At 48.5% G+C, this 21,913-nt stretch overlaps 1 protein-coding gene across 2 annotated transcripts in view; it reads left to right on the forward strand.

Annotated features, from left to right (window-relative positions):
- Positions 1–21,913, forward strand: part of PSD2 (pleckstrin and Sec7 domain containing 2) — a 99,167-nt gene that overhangs the window by 9,676 nt on the left and 67,578 nt on the right. Inside the window, exons 2-4 of one of the 2 annotated variants that reach the window (XM_077310043.1) lie at positions 10,825–11,380; positions 13,205–13,696; positions 19,576–19,770. In XM_077310043.1, coding sequence (XP_077166158.1) covers positions 10,875–11,380; positions 13,205–13,696; positions 19,576–19,770 — 1,193 coding nt within the window. In that variant the 5' untranslated portion in view covers positions 10,825–10,874. Of the gene's footprint in view, positions 1–10,824; positions 11,381–12,519; positions 13,073–13,204; positions 13,697–19,575; positions 19,771–21,913 lie in introns of those variants that run through there. The other variant, XM_077310044.1, reaches the window with a different exon arrangement.

Raw genomic sequence — 21,913 nt, forward strand, 5'->3', positions numbered from 1 at the left:
TCCATAGAGGCAGAACAAAAAAAAATCCCACTCACCAGTTGTCACACAAAGCATGCCACTCAAATCCCCCCCCCCCGCCCACCTGAGCTATGCATTTCAAAGGCTCACTCGGTCCCGGCTCTTCTGCTATCTTGCTTGCAGGGATGCTTCCATCGGCTAGGTTAAATAGCAGCAGCCGGAAAGCGTATTCACACATTCCCTCCATCAGGAGATCTCAAGGAATTTTGTGATCTGGTGTTAAAGCCCAGTTCATTCCCAAGGAGTTTGTTGTCAGGTTCTCAGCCTCTAGTATAAAGGTTGACAGGCCACCCCATCCCTCATTATCTCCGTCAAAGACTATCTGTGAGCATAGGCAAAGTACTTATTTTGGCAAAGAACGCTTATTTCTCCATTAAAAGACTTTTACTTAAACGTTTCATCTTGAAGCCTGATAGCGATATCTTGGTTCCTTGGTTCCTGACAACTGGGAGTAGGGAATACACATTTCAAAAACAGCACACTTTGCTGTGAAGTTCACTGGGACTGATTACGCACAGGAGGGATAAGCTGGGCCGGCGCTCGCATGGCAGCGGGGCAAATTCTGCTGCCACATGACGTCACCATCAGCTGAGCCTCCTCCTGGCCGTGGCCTGCTTTAGGGCCTCTGATGCCCGGCGTTCCCTTTTGTAACATGGGCACCATTGGGGCCAGGCCCAGGCATACAGGGCCCGGCCTTCCAGGCCCATCTTCTTTATTATTATTATTATTATTATTATTATTATTATTATTATTATTATTATTATTATTATTATTATTATTATTATTACAATTTATTTCCCGCCACTCCCAAATGGCTCGTGGCGAGTTACAACCCCACTAAAACTCCCATTAAAAGACTTAAAACCATCACAACATGGCGGCGCAATAACAAAATCCCCTTCCTACCCCCATTCCTTAAGGGGGGGCGGAGGAGAAGGAGGTCAGCAATGTTCAATAAGAAATCCGGGGAAGAGCAGTCGATGTACCATGGCAGCCCCAGCCTCAACTGTAGACCTAGCGGAAGAGCTCCGTTTTGCAGGCCCTGCAAAATGCTGAAAGATCCCGCAGGGCCCGCAGCTCTCCCGGGAGCTTGTTCCACCAGGTGGGGGCCAGGACCGAAAAGGCCCTAGCCCTGGTGAGGCAAGGCATGCTTCCCTAGGGCCAGGAACAACCAGGAGATTCTCACCCGCAGAGCGCAGAGCCCTGCGGGGGGCATAGGGCGATAGGCAGTCCCTCAGGTATGTGGGACTGTGTAAAGCCTTGAAGATAAAGACCAAAACCTTGAACTGGATCCAGGCAGCAATTGGCAACCAGTACAGCTGCCTCAGTACAGGCTGGATGTGGGCCCTCCAAGGTGTACCAGTGAGGACCCTAGCAGCTGCGTTTTGCACTAGCACTTCCCCACCTACAGTGCCCAAGCAGGCGCTTTGTGGCACCATGGAGCCGAACATGGTATTTTTTTCACTCCCACAATGGTGGGATGGCATTGTGACGCTATCTCACCTTCGTGAAGTGAAACCCCTCCCTCTGCCGGCGATGGCCCAGCCCAGCTGTCATCGTGCGTAATCAGTCTGGCTGGCCTTGGGTCAGCCTCCAGGGATGCCAGCCTCCAGGAGGGACCTGGGGATCCTGCAGAATTACAGCTCACCTCCAGATGAAAGAGATCAGTTTCTCTAGAGAAAATGGCTGTTTTGGAGGGTGGATTTCATAGCATGATACAACACTGAGGTCTCTCCCGGCCCCGAATCCCATCCTTTCCTGGCTTTCCCAACCCAGATCTGTCAACCCTCAGTCAGCCCAGTTTTCTCATCCTACTGTGCTTCACGGGGTCACCGTGAGAATAAGAATGGGGGTGGGAAGCCCTGCCAAGTGGCATCCACTTTATGGTGACCCCGTCAGTTTGCAGGCAAGAGACATTTAGGGTTGGTTGGCCCTTGCCTGCCTCTGGACTTCCTTGGTGGTCTCCTTTCCAAATACTAGCCAGGGCTGATCCTCTTTTGCTTCCAAGCTCTCGTGAGCTTGGGCCAGCTTGGGCTATCCAGGTCAGAGCAATAAGAAACAAATTAGGGAAGGGAAATGTGTCGGCCACTCTGATCACCTTGAAGGAAGGGCAACATAAAAAAATAACCTTCATTATACATTCCTATAATGTTGTGATTTAAATTTAGCGCTCTTGTATTTCATGATGGGTTCCAATTCTACAAATAAGTCCTGTTTTGATCCCTATGGGATCTCCTCTTTTGAGAGCCATGTGGGTGGAATGATTAAGAGCAGTGGCCTCTAAGTTGGAGAACCGGGTTTGATTCCCCACTCCTCCATATGCAGCCAGCTGGGTGACTTTGGGTCAGTCACGGCTCTCTTAGAGCTGTTCTTGCCAATCAGTTCTCTTAGAGCTCTCTCAGTCCCATCTACCTCACAGGATATCTGTTGTGAGGAGAGGAAGGGTAGACAGTTATACGCCACTTTGACTCCTCTTCGGGCAATAAAAAGTGGGATACAAAAGCAGCTTTTTTCCCTTCCTCTTCCCATCACAAATCTTAGACCCCTACCAGAAGGGCTCATGTGAAATGCAAGACAACTTCATCATCTTGGCTGACCCTGGACCATATTTTTGGACAACCTCACCTTTGCCGTGCCATCACAAACAGATATGCATTCCGCAATGGAGGGCAAAGCTTGTTTGCTGGTGCAACATCGCAGCCAAAATGCCCCCCAATGGGAACCTTCCCAGAACTGAAACAAAGCGAGAAATAATAACCACGCAGCCAGTTTTTTTGCTGGCTATTCAGTTTCTGTAAAAGCTGGTGTGGGTCCAAACTAAGCTTCTAAAAGAGCTACTGTGTTGTTCCCAATTACTAGTCAAATGGGGCCAGATTCTTATTTCACTGGCAGCCCTTCTTTACAAGGTCATCCCAGGCTGAGTCCTCCTAATGCTCCGCTGTCTGAAGCACAGAAAGTGCCCCAAATGACCTAGTTTGATCACAAGACTGAAAAATGGGGTTGGTGGGGGGTTTGACTGTAGATGAGGTCTTGAAAATAAGCAATGATATTTTCCGGGGGGTGGGTATCTTACATCTGGAATAATCTTTTACACAGGAAAAGGTTATAGAGTACACAACAGGTCCACAGTCCTTTTTGAGCTTGCAGAAACCTTTGGAATTCTGAGACAGTGTGGTGGGAACAGCCACAAAATGGCTGCCACAGGAGGTGGAGCAAGTCACAAAATGGCTGCTGCAGGAGGTGGAGCTAGCCACAAAATGGCTGCTTATTTCTGATATGCCCGTGAACTACAAATGGTTCGAGGGGTCTGATTGGCTGATTTGGCAGGGAGCTATCATGTGGCTGTGTTTGGATGCTGTGACACAGTTTACTAATATAACACGATTAACTTGCTTATATATTCCTACTGTCATGATGGTCAGTTCATAGTCTGACGAAGAGTGCTTGCACTCAAAAGCTCACACCTTAAATAAATCTTTGTTGGTCTTAAAGGTGCTACTGGACTCTGGTTTTATTGTGCAACTTCAGACCAACATGGCTACTCATTTGAACCAATCAGGACATAGGAGGAGATGATTAGAAATATATCAGCAAACTCCTGATCTAGATATGCTAACGCCACATCTCCACCAATGCCTCCTGTAACATATATTCTTCATAAATACTGTTGAATCATGCACATTACATATATGCATATGCCAACACTTATGGCGACCCAATATGATGTGACCAGATTTCTGGGGACACAAAGGCAGGATGTGCAGCAGCGGCAGCAGAACTCGGGCCCTCCCCCTTCCTCCCCCCCCCCTGACTGGCCTCAGAAGGGCGGCGGCAGCGGCGGCAGCAGTGGGTGGGCTTCCCTCCTAAAATCATAGAATCATAGAGTTGGAAGGGGCCATACAGGCCATCGAGTCCAACCCCCTGCTCAACGCAGGATCAGCCCTAAGCATCCTAAAGCATCCAAGAAAAGTGTGTATCCAACCTTTGCTTGAAGACTGCCAGTGAGGGGGAGCTCACCACCTCCTTAGGCAGCCTATTCCACTGCTGAACTACTCTGACTGTGAAAAATTTCTTCCTGATATCTAGCCTATATCGTTGTATTTGAAGTTTAAACCCATTACTGCGTGTCCTCTCCTCTGCAGCCAGCAGAAACAGCATCCTGCCCTCCTCCAAGTGACAACCTTTCAAATACTTAAAGAGGGCTATCATGTCCCCTCTCAACCTCCTTTTCTCCAGGCTGAACATTCCCAAGTCCCTCAACCTATCTTCATAGGGCTTGGTCCCTTGGCCCCAGATCATCTTCGTCGCTCTCCTCTGTACCCTTTCAATTTTATCTACGTCCTTCTTGAAGTGAGGCCTCCAGAACTGCACACGGTTCTCCTCCCTCCTCTCCCTCCTCCCTCTCCTCCCTCCTCGATTTACTCACTGTGCCACTGCTGCCGCCGCTGCTGTAGAGCTGCCTGAAGGGCGAGAGAAAGCTGGTTGCTCGCGGTGGCAGCGGCAGCACTCGGGCCCTCCCCCCCTCCCCCTGACTGGCCTCAGAAGGGTGGCGGCGGGGTGGCGGGGCGACAGCGGCAACAGTGGTGGCAGTGGCAGTGGCAGCGACGGCGGCAGCAGGCGGGCTCTCCCAACAAGGAAGGCAGCAAAAGTGATGGCGGCAGCGCGAGAGCAGAGCGGAGCAGGCTGAGCTCAGGAGGCGCTTGGGCTCCAGGGCAGGGCTTGCACTACACGAGGCATTGCCGCTACCCTCCAGGGCCCCACTGTCACTGTCAGCCGGCGGGAATGGCGGCGCCACGCAAGCCCCGCCCTGGAGGCAGGGCCTGCGTGGGGGCCTCCTGAGCCCGGCCTGTCTTTATTAAAAAATTTAAAAAATTAATAAAATGGAGAATGCTGCGGGACATCTTGAAAATGCCGCGGGACATGGGGAAAATGCTCCCAAAGGCAGGACTGACCCGCCAAAGGTGGGACATCTGGTCACCTTAACGCAATAGGAGGTGATTGGCCACTATCTTCCTCAGCATAAACCACCTGGACTTCCTTGCTGATCTCTCATCCAAATATTAAGATCAGGCTAGCCTGGGCCCTTCAGGTCAGGGTGAGATGGAACCAAGGCAGCAACAATGGGGGCATTGTGGGTCCCATCCCAAGAAAGCCCTTCTTGGCTCCAAAGGCTGTGTCTCTCTTTGCGCTCATAAAGGTTACGTTTCCAACAGACCTCATGGATGTGATACTTTCCAGCAGTATTCCTGGGAAGCCGGAGGTGTTACTCTAGCACTGAAAAATATATTTTGACTGCATTATCAGCTGTAACAGGCCTGCAACTTCACACATCCCTGCTGTGGTTTGAGGTGTTACGGAAATTGAACTCTTCCCCCTCCCTCCACAGAGTCGGCATCCCTAGTGGTTTTATCTATAGTGGTTTTATCTATATTTTGACACAAAACTGCTGCCATCTGCTCCGTAGCCCGCTGGAAGACGTGCTATGAAGAAATCATTTCGATTTTAACCAGAAGGGTTTCTACCCGGCAAGTAGATAGTGAATGCATTTAGTATTTCTGAAGTGACTGCGACTGGTTTAAATCAGCACTTCCAGAACCCTTAAAGAGATTAAGGCTCTTGAGCTTGGAGAAAAGACGATTGAGGGGTGACAAGACAGAGGTTTAAAAAATTATGTGTGGGATAGAGAAGGCAGAGAAAAAAAGTACTTTTCTCTCTTTCTCACAACTCGCAGGCGCTTAAGGAAACTCATGAACTGCAGGCTTAGAACAGATAGAAGGAAGTACTTCTTCACCCAAAGAGTCATTAATATGTGGCACTCCTGGCCATTGGAAGCAGTGGCAGCTGCAAGTACAGACAGTTTCAGGAGGGAATTGGATGAATATATGGAGCAGAGGTCCATCAGTGGCTATTGGCCACAAGGTATAGATGGGGCAGTGATGCTCTGTATTTTTGGTGCTTGGGGGGGCCACAGTAGAAGGGCTTCTGAAGGTCTGGTGCTGCTGGTAGACTTCCTGATGACACCTGGGTTTTGGCCATTGTGACACAGAGTATTAAACTGGATGGGCCATTGGCCTGATCCAGCATGGCTTCTCTTCTGTTCTTATGGCTGCGTTAGTGATGCTCTATGTTCTTGGTCCTTGAGGGGCAACAGTGGGAGGGCTTTTGTGGACCTCCTGGTGGCACCTGGGTTTTGGCCACTATTTGTGACACAGAGTGTTGGACTGGATTGATGGAATGGTGATCAGAGCTGAGACCTGTCCATTTCTGCTTGCTTAAGTTTGGAGAAAACGGTAGTCTTTCATGGGCACTGCAGACAGGCCATTGGCCTGATCTAACATGCTTTCTCTTATGTTGTTAACCCTGGATCCTAGCTCCATCACAGGATCCCTTTAGATCCTTCCCATATACTGTTTATGCACTGGAGGTTTCATGCTGGGCTGTAGGCTGGAGTTTTAGTCATGGCAGGTTGCCCCACCTCTTACTGCACCCACACGGGGGAGCATTTGTCCAGGTGTGCCTCATCTGCCCCTGATTGGTGCTCCTGCATGGGAGCTGGGGCAATGAAGTTCCCAGTGTGTAAACGGTCTTACTGAATTTCAGAAAGCACCCTGTCTCATTTGAAAGCTTTCCCATTCCGACACATTAAAAAAAATTTTTTTTGATCCTAAAGCAAAATATCCTTGTGGATTTGCCAAATATTATAATGTTCTAGCATGCACTGGGTTTCCACGACAGCCCAAGTCATTTCCCCACCATCATAAGCAACCTTCTCTGATAGCAAAGAGAAGCAAATTATTGCCTGAGCTGAAAAGAGGGCTGCCCAAACATCAAATTCAAACGAGGCCATTGAACAATAAAAGTATAATGAGTATATCCACCTTGACTTTGACGCAAATTCCATAGCTGCGGAAGTCATCACCAGCCAAATGCCACAAGCTTTCTTTTAGCAAGAACTACAGGTAGATGGAAGTAGGGAGGTTCAGGAAGAGGCAGCCTTAATTCTTCTGGGCAAAAGTGCAGAGTGGGGACCCAGAATCCTGGCCACATGGCCCATCCACTCTCTTCCGGAGTCCTCTTCCACTTAATTAATGTGATTCCAGCTGTTGCCAGAGGAGGCAAGAGTGAGGATGCATAGCAGCAGGGGTAGTCAAACTGCAGCCCTCCAGATGTCCATGGACTACAATTCTCCTGGGAATTGTAGTCCATGGACATCTGGAGGGCCGCAGTTTGACTACCCCTGCATAGCAGCCACTGAGCAGGCCAGCTGCCACCTGGAATCCAGCCACTTTCCCTTTTTTCTCCCTCCGCTGAGGTCGAGGCAGGGCTGTAGGTAGTCAGGGGCCCCCCAGCCTGAGGCCGAGGACTGTTACCCCTGATGTTGTTAGGCTGCAACAGACCCTGGAGCCTTTTTTTCTGGTCAGAGTATTGCCCATTATTTTCCAGAGAAGGAATGCGCCCAACAAACCAGAATTTTTTGAAGCAGTTCCTCAAAGGAAACAGGGTCTTGAGGCACCCAAAATATTAATCCAACTATCCCTCTGGTCTAAAACTAGAGTAGTTCTCAGAGGTTCTACCAAATGATGCACAAAATAACCTCTTTTGTAAAAGCCCTTAAGAGAGTTCTAAGGAAGTTCTACTAAGAACCCTCGTTGGGTTTATTCAAAAGGGCTTACTCCTAGAAAAATGTTCGTAGGAATGAAGTGGAAATCTAGAAAGATAGTCATTTTGTTTTGCATGTTTTTATATCTAGATTCTAAGTATGTAATAACAAGGTTTCTTTATGTTCCTCCCCCACTTTGTGAGCTTGCTACTGTTATTATTTCCCCCAAAAAATTATTATTGTGAGAACTAATTTATTGGTGCAATTGAATTAATCCATCAATCTAATAGCATTGTGTGATGAAATGTCTAAATATTCCATTTAAATAGTGATTTATTTTAATTCATACTGGGTACAGTATTTATTGTACTGGCCTGAGAATATAAAGAATCTTTATGAGTTGTTTAAGCAGATTGAATTCAAAGTTACCCTTGAAAGGATATGCGCCTGGCGTAATAATGTTTTGAAGTTAATTTATTGCTAGAATCAATCTAGGGTATCTAGAAGTAGGCCTTTTTGGCCCCATTCCAATACAAGCTAACTGTAGCTAAATCCTGTTGCAATCAATGGAATAAGTCTAGGATTTTTAACTTTCCCAGGATTATTCACATTCTCTTCCTTGTTGGTAAAATCCTGTTTCTGTATTGTGTATGTATGTATGTTTGTGTATGTGTGGGTCCGGGTCTGTACATGTTTTGCTACCTCTAATAATTGCTTTAATATCACACAGGTTTATGACTGGCTTATCTCCCTCCAGATTTAAACTGCAGGTTTTTGTGCCAGACAGAAGCCTGTGTGATATTGAATCGACCACAGGAGGGAGCAAAACACCTGAGGAACCTTCCCCCAAAGAAACAGGAACTTACCAGTGAGGAGAATGAAAATCCAGAGAAGCCCTTAGTCTTTTGGTTAAACCTGGTTTGATCCTTGGTATCTCCAAGGAGCTTAATAGCAGGTGCTGGAGAAAGGCCTTTATCTGCACAAGTTACTGGAGCGCTGTTGTAATGCAGAGCAGACATGACATGGCATGCACAACAGTGAGGGCAGACATGCAAAAGTTGGCTCCACAAATTTTGGGTCTGGCTGAGAGGATTGGGGGGATTCCCCCACTTTTTAAACCCCTAAAATGGGGGTAGGTACCAAAGTGGGGGTTCTTCTAGCCTCAGCAGGGGTCTGGCATTCCTACAAGAACTCCTTCAAGCACTTTTTCCAGTTCACAATGTTGGTGGAGTTCACAGTGTTGTTGGAAGATGGACCAAGCAAAGTGCTGAAGGCAAGGTTGCCAGCTCTGAGTTGTCAATCTCCAGATGGCAGCTGGAGATCTCCAGCTATTGTAGTTGATCAATTTCCCTGGAGTAAAGGGCTGTTTTGGAAGATGAACTCTATGGCATTCTACCCGTCTGAGGTCCCTTCCCTCCCCAAACCATGTCTTCCCTAGGTCCTGCCTCCCCCAATCACCAGGTACTCATGTCCAGTCCCTTCTTGATAAAAGGCCAAAATTATTTTTCAAGGCACATATGGCTGAAATGTTCTCTGTTCTCAAATATCATTTGAATCAAGCAGCCAAAAACTCCTACACATCTGACAGTTTCCACTGTCCGTGATAATGCCTACATTATTTGCACCAAGACTGATACTGCTGAGTTTATTCATTAAAAAAATATCTAGGCCCCTTTCTACCTTAAAAACCTTTATGGGAGCGATTCAAGAAATACAGCCTCCCAGTTCCTTCTTTTTATTATTTCGTTCCTCTGACCAAAGGTCTTGGGCAAAGTCAGTACAGATACAAGATAAAAATACAAAGCAGGAAACATTAAAATACATCAAAGCCCATTTCTTTATAGTCACAGAAAAACGGCAGGTGCTAAGAATCGGGCTACAGAACATGCTGTTTCTCAGTTGGTGTCTACCAGCACAAAAAGGAGACTGCACGTGATCTGAGAAGGAGTTAATATTGACTCATGGAAGGTGTAATCCAGACATTTCTGAGTGGCATCCGTCAATCACAGAATCAGATAAGGTGATCTACAGAGCATCCCAGCTACTGAAACTAGATTTAAAATCCCAAGGTCTTTGTGAGATGCAACATGAGCATAACATGCATTCGAAACGTAAAGAGCTCAATCTAGTCAAGTGGGTAAGGTTGCCAACCATCAGGAGGTAGTTTAAGATCTCCTGGGATTACAAGTCCAGGCAACACAGATCACTTCCCCTGGAGAAAATGGCTGCTTTGGAGGGTGGATTCTATGGCATATACCCTGATGTGGTCCATCTTCTCCCTAAACCCCACCTTCAACAGGCTCCACTCCCAAATCACCAGAAATTTCCCAACCCAGAACTGGCAACCCTACAAGTGAGACCCTTTAGAGCAGGGTTGGCCAAATGGCTCTCCAGACGTTCATGGACTACAATTCCCATGAACCCCTGCTAGCATGGATGTCTGGAGAGCCACTGTTTGCCCCCCTGCTTTTGAGCCTGATTGATTTCAGTAAAGGACCCCTCCCGAGTGATCATCGTTGCTTGGATTGTGTGCTGAAGTGGAAACCAAGTTCCTTTTATTTCAGCCTGAGAGAGACGATTACATGTGTTTCCCCAGAGAGATTTATGCCACTTCAGGATGGTCGTTCATATCAGACCAAAATCTGCTCAGGATCCCCAGCCCAAAGGAGGTGAAACTGGCTTCGACCAGAGCCAGGACCTTTTTGGTCTTGGCCCAGCCCCAGAGCAGTTCCGCCAGGCCTATGGTCCGGGCCCTGAGAGACCACCAAGAAGTGTTGGCCTCACTATTGGAAACTGAGGGAAGATCTGCTCTGAGAACTCTGAACAGCCCCCTCTGGGTCAAAATTAGTTGGGGGTCATTGAAATGAATAACCATTTTATGACTTAATCTGTTGTGCAACCATGTTGTCGCCCACCCTGAGCTATGTAGGAAGCAAGGCTATAAAAATAACGATTTATTTATGTATTTATTTATTATTTTATTTCTGATTTTCCTGTGCTGGTCTGAATCTTTTTTAAAAAACTGAAAAGTGGAAAAGCTGATCTGCTGAGTTTACACTTTTAAAAAGTCCTTGAAATGATTGAAGTTGTGATCCCTGCTGAGAGTTACTGTTACTACTGATATAATTACTGCGATATTCACAAAGCGACTTTGGGACGACCCGCTTGAGATGCTGATGGTTTTCTGGCTCCTTCCCCTTTTGTAGGTAAGACCGGGTTTGCACTAGTGAAGGAGCTGAGCCAGAATCTGCAGAACATGAATGGAAACGTTCCCCCACCACAGTTGCCCGCCGAGCAAATTGAGCCGCAGACCTCAAGCACGCAGCTAGCAACGACCTTTGCTAATGAGGACGACGATGGACAACAGGCAGAGTGTCCTGACCTCACAGCCAGCCCCCAGAACGATGCAGAGCCTGCCACAGGAAGGACGAGCGTCCATCCCGCCAGTGACCCTGTGGACAGAGGCCAGGGAGCTGCGGCAGACCCCCAGAAGGAGACCGAGAAGCTGAGAAGAAGGGGGCAAGCTGAGGGGTTGGGGAGTGCTGCAGACAGCAGCACCAGCCGCCTGGGATTGCCGAACGGGCTGCGTGGAGAATCCGAGCCTGGGGAAGAGAGCGAGGCTGACAGCAAGGAGAGAGCGGAGGCAGAGCCTGAGGGCAGCCCAAGGACAGGCAGCCCTGCCTTGGCAAAGAAGCTGCTCTTCTGCAAGACAGGCAGCGGCACAGAGCTGCTAGACTCAGAGGATGGAGACGAACAGCTAAGGTAACTGAACTGGCTGTGGGGGGGGGCACTCACGTAGCCGCTTGATTGGCAGGCGTTCTTGCCCCTAAGTCTGGAAACACCACCACCAAAGTTAACACTTGCACAAGTACAATTGGCCCAACCTGTATCAGAGTTTAATGTAAAGGGGTGTTGCTCTGGTATTCTGGCACCACGGCATCCTCCACTTTCTCCCAACAGGAGGGTGAACGGCCAGGGGTACTTGGTGGTCTGGCTCAGACACCTCAGATGCCGTATCCCAGGGGTCCCCACCAGCACCTTTCTTGTGCTCGCCATGTGTTTTAGAATGTGGGAGGGGCCAGGTAGAACTTTTGTCCAACAAGGCTTCTGATTGGCCATGGGAGATTGGATTGGCTGAGCAGATTTTTTTAATGTTGCCTTCACAACAGCTGCTACCAGAGCACAAAGATCTTCACTGTGTGACTGAAGGTAAGAGGTGGCAGCCATTTTGCAGCTGGCGCCACCTCCTGCAGCAGCCATTTCATGGCTATGCCCAGCATGCTGTGCCAGAATTCCAAAGCTGCCTGCAGGCTGAAAAAGATTGGGAAGAACAGTCTAAGCCAGTCCCAGGATTCTGGGGCATGAGAAATCTGGTTTAAAAGGATGTGGACAAAATTGAGAGGGTGCAGAGGAGAGTGACAAGGATGATCTGGGGCCTGGGGACGAAGTCCTTTGGGGAAAAGGCTGAGGGACTTGGGAATGTTCAGCCAGGAGAAGAGGAGGTGGAAAGGGGACAAGATTACTGTCTTGAAGTATTGGAAGGGTTGTCACTTGGAGGAGGGCAGGGAAAGGTTCCTGTTGGCAGCAGAGGAAGGGATCCACAGTAACAGCTTTAAACTACATGTAGAATGGTATCGGCTAGATATCAGGGGAAAATGGATACAGTCAGAGTAGCTCAACAGTGGAATTGGCTGCCTGAGGAGGTGGGAAGCTCCCCCTCACTGGTTGTCTTTAAGCAGCAGATAGATCAAGGATGCTTCAGACTGAACCTCCATTGAGCAGGGGGTTGGACAAGATAGCCTGGATGGCCCCCTCCAACTCTATGGTTCTGGGATTCTAAAGAATCCTGACCTAACAGTGGTTCACTGGGTATTTTTCCTTCCATTCTTGGTCTCTCCTGCTTAGACTGCAGGAGGGGTAAGGTGCTCTTCAGGGTCAATGAAAAGTGCCTTAGCAAATTGCAGGGAAAAGTGAGCTCTCTGGACATTTTCATCTTTGTCTGAAGGATCATTTAAAAGCCAGGGCGTAGGGAGACGGGGCATTTCTGGAGGACACACCTTATCTTTGGAGGGAACCCCATTTGTAGTTCACCTGGAACCTCCCTTACTTTCCTTTAGAGGCCAGCTCAAGACATTTCTCTTTGCCCAAGTTTTCAACAGAGCAGTTTCAATCTTTTAAGGGAATTTTAAAGCCAGAGGATTATTATTATTATTTTTGTTTTTGACCGTCCAGTAGTTTTAAGCCGCTTTTATGCCCTGGCATGTTTTTATTGGCTTTTCATCTTTTTGTTGATTTTTAAAATGGACTTGTTTTGTTTTTTATTGTTTTATTGCCTGCTTTTGTTTTATTGGTTTGTCCTGGGCTCTCTTGTTTTAACTGTCAGATACCTTGAGCAAGTTCTAGAGAAGAGACATATATTCTCTAGATACATAAATCCCTAAATTCCAGGATCAGGTACGTCCCTTGGCAAAAGGTTCTCTCGGTCCTACAGTTTGTATCTCAGAATCCCATCCCAATTTTCAAATTACACCTTAAGCAGGAAGATGCAGTGTTTTTTTATACTTCCGTTGTGTCTTTCTGTTTCAGCTTTGCTGTTACAGAAGCCCAGCTAAGTGGCCTTGATGATGACAGGGAAGATTTTGCATTGAAGGACATCAGGGATGGATTCAGCTCTACCTTTGAAAAAATCGTGGAGTCTGACCTTATGAAGGGCACCTACTACAGCAGTCTGGACTCCTTGGATGTGCTCTCGCTGACAGACGAGACAGACAGCTGCGTTAGCTTTGAGGCACCGCTCACCCCTCTCATTCAGCAAAGAACTAAGGAAAGTTCTGAACTTTCGGAACAGAAACTCGTCACTCATCAGAAGGACGCCCTGGAGGAGCCCGCGGCTATAGACGGGCCAGAAGATGCCATGGCCAAGGCAACCAACGGCGATTTTGGGAGCCCGCTGAAGCACTCCATCACCAGCAGTCGCTCTGAGAACGTGCTCAACAGGGCGTACTTGAAAAACATCCCAAATGGGTACCACGTCGAACGACCAGAGGAAGAAACCTCAAAGCTTATTAACTCTGCCAGGTAAAAATGTTTTTTTCGAGCTACTGCTGTCGACCGATTGCACTTTTGAAGTCAATTAGCTATGCTGTTTTAGCCAATTGTTGACCGGTGGATTCATGTAATAGCGTACTTATGCACAATATGATCATTTTAAACTTTGCAGACTTCATTGGTTCCATTCGTCAACTGAAAATTCAGTTGAGTAATTGGGGGGGAGTAAATTGGGAAGAGGGAGAAGTGTTGATTGATGGGATTCTGCATCTAAAACCCAGTTTTAGAGGCTATTTCGTGTTAGTGTTGCAGAGAAATATTAAAAACGGCTTTTCTTTTTAACATTGTTAAGGAGCTCCATCAGTATCTCTCTCCAGCTGAGAGTTTGGTAATATAAAATATCTTTTTTATGTGGATGGCCCTGCAGACATGGGATGTTTTGCAGGAAGTTCAAAACAGAAAATGTTCAGGAGGGCGTTGGTATAGAGATTATAGCTCAGTAGCTATAATTGATGAGCCTCTTTTGGCGCAGGGTGGTAAGGCAGCAGAAATGTTGTCTGAAGCTCTGCCCATGAGGCTGGGAGTTCGATCCCAGCAGCCGGCTCAAGGTTGACTCAGCCTTCCATCCTTCCGAGGTCGGTAAAATGAGTACCCAGCTTGCTGGGGGGTAAACGGTAATGACTGGGGAAGGCACTGGCAAACCACCCCGTATTGAGTCTGCCATGAAAACGCTGGAGGGCATCACCCCAAGGGTCAGACATGACTCGGTGCTTGCACAGGGGATACCTTTACCTTTACCTTTTAGCTATAATTGAATAGCTCAGTAGGATGCTTCTAAAAAGGAAAGTATTGTAGTCTGTTGCCATGTTTATTGTATGCATAGTGTCCTCCTGTACATGTGTGATCCCCCTTCAGCATTATGATATGTAATGCCCCAATAATTTTTGTTGCCCTTAGACAGTTTCATGTTGGCTTTGTTTTCCAATTCTCTAATCCTAGTCCTATTTCAATGTTTATTAAATGTCTTTGCTCTCTGGTTGAATTGCTTTTGTAATCTCCCTTTAATTATTGTGGGAAAAGGAGGCTAAAAATGAAGATAATCACAACAATAATTGTAATTGCTTAATTATTATTATTATTTAGATTTGTATTCCCCATCACTCCCGGAACCGGCTCATTTCAGGTTACAACAGTCCGTTTAAACCCCTCCAATAAAACCCCATTAAAAATTAAAACAGGACATAAATTTACAACATGAAGAAGGAACATGGTGGTATAAAACAACTATCCATCCCCCCCCCCCCATGAACATCCCAAAAGGGTGGTGGTGAGAGGGAGCCATAACCCGACGCTAATAGGTGACCCTACCAAGCTGCTGCCTTTAAGAAGCAGATCACTCATCAATTAAAGGCCATTAATGGGTGGAGTGCCCTACTGCAGGGGTGGCCAAACTGTGGCTCTCCAGAGGTCCATGGACTACAATTCCTATGAGCCCCTGCCAGCGAATGCTGGCAGGGGCTCATGGGAATTGTAGTCCATGGACCTCTGGAGAGCCACAGTTTGGCCACGTGTGCCTTATTGCTTTGGTACCATGTCCTTTGCAAAACAATATGGACAATGACAGTCTCTTGTAGCCCAAGGAGTTTCTTCTCTGATATTGACACTAGGAGACACAGCACAGTGAGAGAGGGTTGGCCCACTTTGGGTTGGGCAATTCTAAGAGACCTGAGGATGGAGCCCGGAAGGGTGGTGTTGGGGAAGGTGAGGGAGCTTAGCAAGGCTGCAGTGTCATAGAGTCTCTGCCCTCCAAGCAGCAGTTTTCTCCAAGGGAACGTATTTTGGTAGTCTGGAGATCAGTTATAATCCCAGGAGACCTCTAGGTCTCACGTGGAGGTTGGCCATCCTGCAGGCAGAGGAGGCAGGGAAAGGTGGGGTGAAATGTCAGCTAGGTGCTCCTTTAGGGTGCCTGGCTCTGGGTTGGGAAATTCTTGGGGCCTTTGGGGTTGGAGCTCTGAATGGGTGGGATTTAGGGTGGAGAGTATAATGCTACGGAGTCCACCCTCCAAACCAGCCATTTCTCCAGGGGAACTGATCTTTCTCGCCCAGAGATGACCTGTAAAACCGGGGGATCTCCTGTTCCCAAGTGGGAATGGGCGTCCCTAAGCTAAGGTAACCAGAATTAACCGACCGAAAAGTGGGACATGCTGCCGCCGCCCCCCTACTCAAAGAGGTGGGGGGGGGGGGAGAGAGGAAAGAGTCTCTGCTACATTAGCCAGACAAGAAGAGAAGGATCTGCGTCCACCCCCACTCCCCTGTGCGAGGGATTTAAACGCCCGCGGGAAAGAGGTGGGGGGAGCAGAGACGAGTCTCCATCGGAGGTGGGGGGGGAGGAGAGCTGGCCAGGGGATGCCTGGGGCTCCACACCACTGCCCTCCCCACCTGCCTTACTTTCTTTCTCGGCCCGGGCCACATTCAGGACCAGCATGATCAGCAGCTGCAGCACCGCTCCGAGCCAGGGACCGTCCGCCTCGGTCGCTTGCCGTTTCACCGGCGCCGTTGCTGCCATTGTGCCGCCACGACTGCCTCAGAAAGTCGAGAGAGTTCCATGTCTGCCTGCCAGGGCCCTGCCCGGCCCCAAGGGTGTGTGAAGCGGTTCTCTGGCCACTCTGCGTCTCCGCTCCGCTCCGCTCCCTTCCTCCTTCCCGCCTGCGGGCGCGTGCTGGCTTCATCTGAGGCGGGAGAGAAAGCGCTTGGCACGTGCACATCACACACACATGTCCACCTTCCCTCACGCACAAAACACGGGGAAGGGAGGGGGGAGGGCCAGTGACACGTCTCCTCCTCCCCCCTCCCCATGGCCCCCGGCCCCCCTCCCCCCTCCATCTCAGCTCACAACTGCTGCCCAGCCCGGAACTCGCTGGGTTGTGCCTGCCTGAGCGCTCTGCCTCCGGGGAGGAGACCTGCCCCGCCTTGCACGCCTCCCTCACAGCCGCCTGCCTTGCTGCTGACCCCGCCCATAGTTCATGGCTTGCAGGGGCGGGTGAGGGCAGCAGGAGAAGGGAGGGCACGAGCGGGAAGCCCTGGATGGGACACGCCTCCTCCCTTCCCTCCTGGCCTCCGAGCGAGTGGAGCTATGAGACGTCGCGGGACATTCAGAGGCCTCGGAGGGATGTGGGGCATTTGGCCCAGAAGTGGGACCGTCCCGCGATATTCTGGACATCTGGTCACTATATCCTAAGCTCTACATAGTGTGGTTGGCGTCTTCCACTCAGCACTTCCTTTTTGACACTTGAAAATTTTGTATTCATATCCCTGGAGAAATGTACCTTAAACAGGCTTGGCTCTGCATGTAAAGCATAGCACTGAAGAGCTGCATTAAATCCACATTTGGCTCTGTGGCTTGATAGACATTCCCGGTAGTTCATTCTGTTTCGAATCTCTTTTTTGGATAGTAACAGGAGACCCAAAGAGATTCTGAGGGAGTTGAGTCTTGTACATGAGTGATGTTACAGTATTACAGATTCGAAACAGACTGAATTTTTCGTTTTTAGGATGGGAATTCGAGGATCTTGTGTTGCGACTTCATTGCATGCTTCCCTCCTTGGAGAGAGTGTGATGTTTACGGGAGGGATCTACTGGGTGATGGGTTTATGTTACTCTGCAAAGCATCACAAATGCTCGGTGTGCCAAATAAAGATGAGTAATTGTTAATAATAATAAGCTACGTGGTAAGACCAGTACAGAAACCAGGGCAAGAAACCAGGTTAGATCCCCAGAGCTGCTGCGGAGGTTGTACAGAAAGGACATATATAAAAATGGCTGAAGGTCAGTTGGGATGTATGTCACTCCCAGCCAATCAGAGACTTGGCAGGCTAGAGCTGAAAAGAGTCTGGAGCTGTTTTCTTATACTACATTTTATATTCAGGTACACAGAGATGCTCACCTATACAGATATGTGCCACATCAAGTGAGGGGCATTCACATCCGAAAATGTGCATGGTTCCCCATAACAGACATTGTGTGGGCAGTAGTTCAGCTCAGCTCTGGATTGACTATTAAGCAAAATAGGCATGTGCTCAGGGCACTAAGGGGCACCAGAGAGTATTTCTTTGCCTTATATTGCTTACTGCTGTTTAGTTGTAAATAAATACTTTTTGAAACGTTTATATTTAACATGGTTTTGGGGGCAGGCCTGGATAGGGGTGCCAGCCTCCGGGTGGCACCTGGGGAATCCTCTGGAATTCTAGCTCCTCTCCAGACAACAGAGATCAGTTCCCCTGGAGAAAATGGCTGCTGTGGAGTGTGGAGTCCATAGCATTATACCCCACTGAGTTTCTTCTCCCCTCAAATCCTGCCCACTTCTGGCGTCACCCCCAAAATCTCCAGAAATCCCCAGAGGAGGCAACCTTAGGCCTGGAGTCTGACCTGTAAGAAGACAGAATTTTTAACCTCTTATTTCACTGTTGACACTTGTTGAGCTGAAATGACTCCTCAGTTAAGCTGTGGAGGGGCCAAAGAGTTGGGCTGCATTGAGGGTAGTTGTGGGCCTTCATGAGCTCATTCGAGGCTGCTGTTCACCTGTCCCTTAGAGGATAAAGCAGTCGTTTACCACTGAGAGTTCCCTTCACAGTAGATGCAGTAAATATGTGCTTTTCTTCTTGAAGACAAATTGTAGTTTGAGATCATTCCTACAGTTTATTTTCATCCCTAATTAGTATGATCTTGACATGAACAAGCCTATCAAGCCCTTGACCCAGAAGTCAGAATTTAAGCCCTGGGAACTGTAAGGGTGACAGAGACGGTGATTCTAATCTTTAAACAGCCACGCGGCGCAGAGCGCCGCAGACTGAATAAAGCAGTAAGAGCATTGTGGGAGGAGTTAGGGCGGGCCCTGTCCGGGATAAAAACTTGGAGGGGCCAATCGAGAGAGCCTTGGGGGGCGGGTGGGCCTGGCTTCCTTCTCCCGGCCAGCGGAGTGGCCTCGCCGCGTCATAGATGCGGCGAGGCTGCTCCGCTGGCCGGGAGATGGCTCGAGAGAGCCTCGGGGGGCAGGTGGGCCTGGTTGCCTTCTCCCGGCCGGCGGGAGAATGTACCTATGTCTGACATTAAAAACCAGAACATTCAAAATCAGTGTGGGATGGACATTTTAACCTTGTAGAACATTCTGTAGCTGACCTAAGAGTAACAGTTCTCTTACATAGTAATTGTGCAAAGAGATTAGAAAGACTGCTGAATTGCAACTGATCATGAAGCTCAAGAGTCATCCACCCTCCTGGACTGAATCAAGACCTAGGCTTCCTGTCTCATTACCAATGCTGATTTCTCCACGTCCACCAGCATGCCAGTCCCAGGTGGGACCTGGGAATCTGCCAGTTTTACAGCTTATCTCCAGGCAACAGAGATCAGTTCCTCTGGAGAAAATGGCTGCTTTGGAGGGTGGACTCCATAGCATTATAATCCATTGAGATCCTGCCCCAAATCCCACCCACTCCCAGCTCTACCTTCAAAGTCTCCCAACCTAGAGCTGACATCTCTAATGCCCACGATCCCTCTGCATATCATGCTTAATGCAATCCCACCTGCTGCTGCCATTCACCTACTATTGTCATTTGCCTGGTATTGTCATTTGGCATCTGAAATCACTCCACTCTCTAAGAAAGAATGACAGATAGACTCGCGTTCTAGCAGCATCTGAAGAAGTGAGCCATGACTCTCGAAAGCTCATCTCCTGCTACCAGTTTTGTTGGTCTTTGTGCTGCTGGGCTCTTGTGTGTAGGTGTCTGTGGGGGGGGGGGAGCCTAACCCGCACCAGTTTTTGTGATTTCTCCATGGGGTGCCTGAGAATTCCTTTTGTTCTGCAGTCCTTCCTGCTGAGTGTCTGCTTATTTCCTCATGTTTTGTTCTTGCAGCGAAGCCAGCATCAAAGACACTCTTTCTGACTCGGATTCCGACATGGGCAGCACAGAGCAACTGGACCAGGGAAGTACGGACACTCTGGCCAATGGCTGCAGGGCAGACAGCGAGGCTGCTAAGAGGCTGGCCAAAAGGCTCTATCGCCTCGAAGGATTCAAGCACTGTGATGTGGCACGCCAGCTGGGGAAGAAGTAAGCAATGGAAACAAGGGGGGGGGGGTGGGATTAAAAGAACGGCCTGGAAGAGCAGAATGGGGCACCAGCAGAGGGACAGGGGCAGGGCGGGGCTCTAAATAGGTATTTCCACTCCTGTGAAGCTCACCTCTCTTTCCTGTTCTTTGTCACACCCCTTTGCAAAACTGTTTGCAAGAGGACAGAAAGTATTTGCTCCTGATGTTGAGGCAGGAGGCCAGTGTTTCCTTATGCTGGCCCCCCGGGGTCAGAATGCGTGTGGGGCCATGCTGCCATATGTGTGTTGCATTAATTTCAGTAGGATGTGGATTTGCAGGTGCGTCTGCTCTGGCCCAGCTTGCCATCCTTACCATACTCGGCTACAGCTTGGTCTGAGAATGCTGATGATTTTTCTGCGAACCTGTTCAGCTGTCAAACTTACCACCACCACCTCACAGCCCAACAAACATCGAGAGATCAGTTGATTGGCGGCTGTGGAGGCATTTAGAGCAGGGGTAGTCAAACTGCGGCCCTCCAGATGTCCATGGACTACAATTCCCAGGAGCCCCCTGCCAGCGAATGCTGGCAGGGGGCTCCTGGGAATTGTAGTCCATGGACATCTGGAGGGCCGCAGTTTGACTACCCCTGGGGGACCTAGGTCCTTTTAGCCTTGCAGCTGAAGAATTCACCTTTCCCGAATCAAGCTGATCCCGAACCCCAGTTCTGAAACTGAGATTCAGGTGAATCAAGATATACCAAAACAAGCTGTTTTTTTTTTTTTTTTTTGCACATCTCTAGTCAGCTATGACTGGAGCACACTTAACACCGCCCAACTGGGATACATTTATTTTTACTTTATGGAAGGGTTTCCAGAGCCAAAAATTCCAGACAGCCTTAATCCAGTTTAAAAACTGTTCCTCCAACATCCTCCAGCAACATTCATCCCTAAGCAGTTAAGTAATTAAATGTCACGGCTGCTTGTCAATGAAACGTTAATTCCTAAAGCAGTTCACTCCCAAGGCAAATGACAATTAAAGCTGAAAACAAAATGTCCTTTGGGTTGGAGACTCTCAGCTGAGTTGGACTTGGACAACATGGACATGTCTATAGTTCCTCTTCAAGCAGCTCTGAAAGAGTGAAATGTTTGTCAAGAGCATGCCTTGGTTTTGCACATGTTATAATACCAAAGTGGCCTGTTAGGGAAACAACAGGTGTTGATAAAAGTGAGAAAACAGATGATTTTGAAGAGGTGGGGGGACTCAAATCTCCACGGTAGCCATACTTTTTGACCTCAAAGATCTTTCATCCCAGCTGAGTTAACCTCCTTAATAGCAGCGAGACATTACAGTGATGCCCCATTCATGAACTGCAAGAGCTCATCAGTCAGGCTGACCAGGAGGTCATGTCCCCTTGAGCAGGGGTAGTCAACCTGTGGTCCTCCAGATGTTCATGGACTACAATTCCCATGAGCCCCTGCCAACAAACGCTGGACCACAGGTTGACTACCCCTGCACATAATCCATGTGTTGTGTGAACTGGCAATATTCAGATATCCAAGCAGGTAAAGTTCCCATTCATGGAAATCTGAACCCTGAAGCTATGCCTGCATAGACACCTGTGTTGCCTCATTCCCATGTTGTGGTAGGGCATCTCACTCTCCTGAAATGCAGGATTGGCAAGTTCCCACAATGTGTAAATTGAACACTGACATAAAATCTACAGTGGGCTATAGTCTCTTTCTCCTGCGCTGTTTTCCATCATATGTATTGGAAGTTAATGTGTGTAGACTAGTTGCACAATCTCGGTATTTCAGGTCCCTGTGGGTATCCAATGATACCTTTTTCTGGAGCCCTCCAAGAGTTTTTAAGAAAGTGGGTGGCTTTTTCCCAGCAAGGATTCTGATTGTCCATTGGAGATTTGATTGACTGTGCAGTTTTTGAAAATGCTGCTTTGGCAGCGGCTGCCACCGCAGTACAAGAATCTTCATTTGGTGATTGAATGTAAGCTGCGGCAGCCAATTTGTGGCTGGCTCCATCTCCTGCAGCAGCCATTTTGCAGCAGCCATTCTCTACCTGTGCCCACCATGCTGTGTCAGAATTCCAAAGGAACCCCGTGGCTCAAAAAGGTTGGGGATCTCTTCTGTATGTGAGCAGGGAAGCAGCAT

Source organism: Paroedura picta, chromosome 14 (genome assembly GCF_049243985.1).
Source record: "Paroedura picta isolate Pp20150507F chromosome 14, Ppicta_v3.0, whole genome shotgun sequence".
In the NCBI taxonomy this organism is placed as follows: Eukaryota; Metazoa; Chordata; class Lepidosauria; order Squamata; family Gekkonidae; genus Paroedura; species Paroedura picta.